This window comes from Echinops telfairi, unplaced genomic scaffold, assembly GCF_000313985.2.
Source record: "Echinops telfairi isolate 266 unplaced genomic scaffold, ASM31398v2 ScPeMD7_5;HRSCAF=22, whole genome shotgun sequence".
Lineage (NCBI taxonomy): Eukaryota > Metazoa > Chordata > Mammalia > Afrosoricida > Tenrecidae > Echinops > Echinops telfairi.
The window spans coordinates 23757400-23764829 of NW_022103901.1; the positions used below are offsets into that span (position 1 = coordinate 23757400).

Genomic DNA, 7430 nt, shown 5'->3' on the forward strand with positions numbered 1-7430 from the left:
CCGACATTAGGTCCTCATTTTTCCCCTCCCTCCCCTCTCCCCCCTCCCGCATGAGCCCTTGATAGTTTATAAATTGGTATTTTGTCATATCTTGCTCTGTCCGACGTCTCCCTTCACCCAATTTTCGGTTGTCTGTCCCCCAGGGAGGAGGTCACATATTATTCCTTGTAATCGGTTCCCTCTTTCCTACCCATTCTCCCTTTACCCTCCCTGTTTCGCCACTCACACCATTTTGTTCATTCTTCTGGAAGTCCATGATATCTACTATACTCTTACCAACTATAATTCAAAGGTACCAATTTTTATTCAGTCTTCCTTATTCTATCCAGTTTTTACATTTATATTAAGCAATTGAAAATGTTATGGCTTGGGGTCAGGTGCACTTTAGTCCTCTTTGCTTTTTAACACTAAAAAGGTATTTTGCATCAGATTTCCCCAATGCAATATGTTGTTTGATTTCTCAGCTGCTGCCCCCATAAGCATTGACTGTGGATCCAATTAAAATGAAATTTTGACAATTAAAATGTTTCTCCATTTATCATGATGCTGTGTATTGGGCCTGTGGTGAGGATTTTGTTTTCTTTATATTGAGATGCAATCCATACTGAAAGCTATAGTTTTTGATCTTCATCAATAAATGTTTGAAACCCTCTTGGTATCCAGCAAATGAGGTTGTGTCATCTGCATATTGCATGTTATTAATAATAAACAGTGCTGTTACTGAATTCTTCTTTCAATCCAGCTTCTCCAATTAGCCCAACATACAGACTGAATAAGAACAGTGAAAGGATTTCAACCCCAACATACGTCTTTCCTGATTTTACAACTTGAAGATTTTAAATCTCCATGACCACAAAAATTATTCTGAAGTTCTCATTCTTAACAATGCTCTCCATGGCTTGCTGTGGTCTGCATAGTCTAATGCCATTGCATAGTCGATTAAATACAAGTAAATGTGTTTTTTATTTTCTCTGCTTTCAGCCCAGATCCTGTGTCACAGCCTCTCTGATGACTCTGGCTTAAACTCTGGCAGTACCCTGTTGATGTGTTATTGTAACCATTTTTCAATTACCTTCCACAAAGCTTTACTTGCACGTGATATTAATGATATCGTTTGATAACTTACACACTCTGTTGGGTCCCCTTTCTTTGGAGTAACCACCTTATGGATCTCTTCCAGTCAGTTGCTCATTTAGCTTTCTTCCAAATTTCTTGGCATCCTTGATTGAGCACCTTCAGCACTCTATGAGTTTGTTGAAACATTTCAATTGTGAGTCCATCCATTCCTGAAACCTTGTTTTTAGCCAATACCTTCAGTGTACCTTGCATTTCTTTCGTTGGTTCTTGATCATATGCTGCCTCCTGAAATGTGTGATCGTCAATCAATTATTTTTGGTTCCGTGGCTGCATCTTCCTTCCACTTCCTTTTGGAGCTTCCTGGTTCCTCAGTATTTTGCCCATAGTTTACACTAGGGTGCGTTTTCTTTGATGTTGTACAGTCCTATGGATTATGACAAATGCATGTTGCATGTCCACTATTACGGATTCACTGCTCCCATTATCCCTTTTTATCTCTTTCCTCATCTTGGGAACTTTTAACAATGGGGGTAGTCATAGAATTTCACTTCCCCTGCAGGAGACTTAGATTTGAGTCCTAACCCATGCACCTCAAGTGCAGCCACTCCTTGTATGCCATGTGCCGTTGTGATGCTGAACAGATGTCAATGGAGCTTCCACACTTAGGCAGACTAGGAAGAAAGGTCTGGCCATCCACATCTGAAAATCAGTCAAGCAAAACCCTATGGACCACAATGATCATGGATCATTGATCTGACCCAGTGGATCATGGGAATGGCACAGGACTGAGCAGCATTCTGTTCTGTCATGCGTGGGATTGTCACAAATTGGGGGCCGAGTAACAAAAGAATTAATTTGTCATATTTTGATGGCTGCCTCCCTATTTGCGTATTATGCTTCAGTGGGCAAGGCCCTTTCCGGTTTGCAATATCTATGCTTCCTAGCAAAGAAGTCTCAAACTCAACTAAAGAAGCCAAGAAAGTAAAATGAGTAAGTGATTCATCTTTTATTCTTTTAATGACGTCACAGGTGAGAGCAAGCCCCACCTCGAAAGAGCAGCTCTCACTTGGCTCTGGCTACCTTGAACGAAAACAGACACAACACTGGCAAAACTTCCCCTTTCCAAACAAAATAAAATTTTGTCGTGAAATTTTGTGATGTGCAAATGTTGGCTCAAATTTAAAAGAAAAATACAGTGAAGTCCAAATAAACACATGCACAGTTAGATCCTACCCCTCATCTGGCAGTTGGCAACCTCCCCAGAAGCAGAGAAAACATCACAGACAAATACACAGATGGATGATACGGCCAGGAATAAATATCAGTGTGACTAGGGGTGGAGGGGAGGGCATGGAGTTGAGGGCACGAGAGCGGAGTAGAAAGGAGAGGGAAAGAAGAGGAAAGTGAACCCAAAGAAGCAAATATTAACAATCACAGTTATGTTGGGAGTGTCCAATTTAAAACCAGGTCCTTCAACCTGATTTCATTGTTTCGGATCAGAAGAAGGCAGGCCCCTTCAGTCTTGGCACACTTGTATATCTAAGAGGCATATAGTGCTTTCCCCCAGAGCTGTGGTTTCCCTTTTTTATTTATTTAGACCAAACAAAATATTCAAAAGACTCCTTAAATACCCAAGGCATCAAAGAGCTATTGTATAACATCCAAGATGTTGCTAGAAACATACACAAACATACGGATTATATTTGTCTGACTTGGATCCGTTTTAAACGTGGTTGGGAGCAGGTATGTTGCAGGGTTTTAAGGAACTGGGGTTAATGCTACATTCTTAAAGACAAAGAATGGGGGGGAGGGTACTCATCTCAGTGGATCTGAAATGATGCTTCCAAGACGAGAGGAACAGCAGAAAGCCTGAGATGACCCCAAAGGTGGTTCTTGCTTCAAGAAAATTTCAGAAGCAAAAATTCAGACTTACAGAGGGAGCTTTCCTCATACATTTAAGGAAGCTGTTTCCACTTGCAAAAATTCTGTGTACAGGCAACAACATAACCAAATGTATTTTCTGTTGACTAATTTCACTGGATCCCACTATATTTTAATCTAAGATAGTCGTATAGTTTTTGATCCTTGCCCTTGTCCACATTTCTCCATAGAATCGTTACCTATATCTGCCGGGTAGTCTCAAACTGGTTCCCTTTTTGATCATCTGAATCTAACATTGATGCTGCACAATTTCATTGGACTGAACTGAATCTAGTGTTTATTTAGTCTTTATTTTCTAAAACACACACACTGGAGAGTTGTGGTTGTGTTCTTGTTTTCCCCACTCGCATTTTGTTCTGCATTGGGGTCATCAGTTTTAAAACTGGTTTGCTATTAGTGCCACAGAATAGATAATTTGTGTTTATTAAATTACTCTGAGCATCGATTTCATTCCATGTTCTCTTTTTGAAGTTTATTTCATGGTGTGTGTGTGTGTGTGTGTGTAGTTCTCAGAACAAAATTATTCTTTCAAAAATGTCTTTCTACCTAAGAAAGAAGATTCGGTCTCAGTAAGAATCAAAGAAATGCAAATTAAAACAATATACCACCTATTCCTTTGTCTATCAGATAAGCAACGCTTGAAAGGAACAATCACACTCAATTTGGGCAAGAGTATGGGGCATTTAACGATGCTGGATAATGCATAAATTGGTTCAAATTTCTAGGTATAGTATGTGCTTTTAAAGCCTGGAACCCTTCTGAGTCAGCAATTCTGCCTCTAGGAATTTATTCTAAGGAAATGGTGAGACTTTTGTCATGATTAAAAGAATCAAATTCAATGTCATAAACAAAAAACTCATTAAATATGCTATGACAAAACTTTCAAACAGAATGTAGGAATTTTAAAAATGTGGTGTGAATCTCAATGTTTAAGTGCAAACAGTAGGTAATTTATTGCATAATAATTTGAAGCAAGTATATGAAAGTTCGTGTCATGTGATTGCCTTTTTAAGGGACAGAGGACAAGGAGGACGTGCATGTGTGTGCATGGACTCAAAACAGCAAGGTTAAACAGAACAGGCACTCAAATGTTAGTGAAGCAAAATTTAGAGTGATTTTTCTTTATTATATCTATCCTTCTGATTTGATATAAAACTTTACAGTACATAGGCAGTTCTTTCAGGTTTAGTAAGAAAAAAGTTTAATTTCCATTTTTTAGAAAATAGAAACAACACTACACGCACACAAAAAGATTGTGTTCACTTTAAAGGCAAATGGAAAAAAAATGTAATTGGGACCATCTTTATTATTATTCATTTTCATCACTGACTTGTGGAAGTCTTGGTGGTACAATGACTCGATGTTCAGATGCTAAACAAAAGATTGCAATTTGAACCCACTAGCTGTTCCTCAGGAGAAAAAAAATCCCTTACAGTTTACAGCTGCGCAAACTCTATGGAGAGGTCCCATTCTGTGACAGAAGGCTTTTAAAACCAGAATGGACACAATAGAACACAACAACATCATCAAATTAAGATAAAGGAAGGTAGAAACACAGCTTTCTAATCGAACCAATTTTGACAATGATGGTCTCCATCATGTAGTGAGATAGTTAAAGTTTATTGTGCCAACCTGGCCAATAAACCCATGCGGGGTTAATTGAAGGGCGGAGGGATAAATGGCTCCGTGAACATCACCTTTCTAGTTCTGGGGTCTCTTGCTTTCTGATGGTCGCACCAGGGTGCAGCTGCCTTAGCCACACCCCTGCTTCAGCTGGCAAGGCTCACTTCCTGCAAGACATTCCCGAGGAGAAACCACATAGACCTACCCAGATGCAGCCCTGGGTGCTGGAGCAGCCCTCTGGAGACCCCTGCCAGCGCTGAGATGCTTACACATTCACTGACTCAGCTTTCCTACTGTAGTGGGCGTCATTGCATGTGTTTTGTGAGATGGAGGAGGACTTTGTGGATTGGTGTCGGACATATGGATTAATGTTGGACTTGTGGGCCTGGGAAGCACTGGGTTGGGATGTTTTCTTGATGTGCACTTACCCTTTCTATAAAACTCTCTCTTATACATATGAGTTTCTGTGGATTTGTTTCTCTAATGTACCCAGACTAACACATGTAGTAACAGAAAAACAGTTAAGTGAGCAAATTAGAATGAATTTCATGATTAATTAGAGGGAAAAAAATTAATTAATATTTTTTTCCATTTTAATCTAATCAACAATTTTGATGTAACACACGTTCCTGATGACAGACTATGGCTAAAATGAGTGGTAACCTACCAAAACCCTCACAAGGTTTGGAGTTGTTTTGTTTTAATCTGAGACAAGAATAATTAACGTAGCAGACAGAAAATGCTTCTACGGGAAAGGAAGCAAACCCAGAGATGCATGACAATCAATAAGAAGTTAGGAGCTGAGAAAGGCCAGGAAAGTAGAGTTAGAAGAATTTCTATTCCTGTGTTTGTGCCCATATCCCGTGTTTGACCAAAAACAAAATCAGCTGTTGTTGAATCTATTCTAATTCATGGAGTCCTTAATACATATTAGTAAATTGGCTGCTTTGATACTACATTAAGAGAGAAAATGATATTATTATGTCAAATAAATGAGGAAAAGCCAGAGGAAAAAGACAAGGCTTGCTATTCCCATAAAGAGTTGCAGTCTGAGACACCCACCTCGGCATTTCTACTCTGTCCTGTCGAGTTGCTACGAGTTAGAACTAACCTGATGGAAGTTGAGTTTGGTTTGGTTTTCAAAGCCAGAACTTAAATAGGAAAAGATTAGATATATAATTAATTATAATTAAATATATAATATATTTAAATATTTATATTTTTATATGTTACATTTTTTATATTCTTAACTTTAAAAATCACTTTTATAAATCAGAGAGAAATGCTAAAACCCCAATATAAAAGTGGTAAAGGTGATGTAGTCACCAGAGTAGAACAGCCGTGGACACTAAACATAAAGAGAATTTTCAGTCTTACCAGTAGCCGAAGAAAAGACAACACTGATAAATCATTTTTGACCTATTAGATTGGCTAAATTATGTATTTTCTGAAAGATAAGTTGTCAATATGCAAAATTTGCCAATAGATTCAGGAATTTATCTTCAAGGAAGGTTTATATACAGGGAAGTAATATAACAGAACTGTTTAAACTGAGAGAAACAAACAGTTTTTTCAAAAGAGGGATTGACTCAGAGATATATTTTGTTGACTAGGATACTTAGAAATCCCTAAAAAATATCTCACAGAAAAATATATATTGACATAGAAAAATAACCATGATATACTGAGAGATTTTTTTAAATGCTACCCAATAGGCTATTTAGTACACAATTAGTGGCATATATATCACATTTAAGGTGAAAATCGAAGGATAAGAAGGTGCTGGCCTTCTTATAGGATCTTTGAGTTATGCAATCTCTCCATTGAAGGTGGAAGAACACTCTCCCTAAAGACAGGGCACTGTGCTTTGGGGGAGCACAAGTTGCTCCCAGAACATGGCTTAAGTAGGCAAAGGCCAAGCCGTAAGAGATACACCAGTTCCCGGTGGGTAAAGCTTTCTCCCTTTCTTTAAAAAGCCAATTATTTGGACAATATAAAAAGAAGGCAAAGTATTTTTGATGATTTTTCTGCTTCTTCCGGCTATCTACAAAATGCTACCTTTTCTAATCTGTCTTTCTTTATTGCAAATTCTCAGGCAGGATTTTATTTTATCTTTTAAGCAGTTTTATTGGCACATAATTTACATATCATACAATCCATCATTCAGTCATATCAAGGAGAATCATACAATCATTACCATGTCAATTTTAGAACATCCCCACCTCACCCCCTGGTGAAATGGCCTTTACAATGAGATGTGTGACCACAGTCAGTTCTAACGGTCCCTCCCCACTCTTGCCTTCATTTCCCACTCCCGAAACCCCCATTCCTTCCCTATCACCCACTCCCCACTCCTGCCTCCCCTATTCATCTTTCTAACTGATACTGTTTCTTATCTAAGCCATGGGAATGAGCTTACCCTCTGCTGCAGATCATCTCCAGGGCTTCTAAATTCCCATGGTAGGCTGCTAGGAGTGTGGGAGTCATGCCATCTTCGTCAGAAAGATTCAGATCGCGCTTGGTCGCCTCCTTCAAAAGCTCCAGGTAGCTATCACTAGCAGCTTGGTGGTAGCGGGTAGACATTTTCTGCTCACAAAGCTTGGCCAAATACCTCTTTCCGGAAGGGAAGGATGTTGGCCCAGAAGCCTCCCAACAGATCTGGTTAATCAGTGACAGGAAATAGTCATCCCAGGGCAAAGTTCATCCTAACCTTCCTCCCTGGAAGGCAGCCAGCAAGGTACCTGGTACTGAATGTGGACCTTCTCCTTCTGGAACAATCATGTCATTGA

At 39.1% G+C, this 7430-nt stretch overlaps 1 protein-coding gene across 1 annotated transcript in view; it reads right to left on the reverse strand.

The window, feature by feature from the left end:
• ANKS4B (ankyrin repeat and sterile alpha motif domain containing 4B) overlaps window positions 1–7224 on the reverse strand; it is a 20143-nt gene extending 12919 nt beyond the window's left edge. The window contains exon 1 of the mRNA XM_004706075.2: window positions 7061–7224. Coding sequence (XP_004706132.1) covers window positions 7061–7224 — 164 coding nt within the window. The remainder of the gene's footprint in view (window positions 1–7060) is intronic.
• Window positions 7225–7430: the final 206 nt, after the last annotated feature.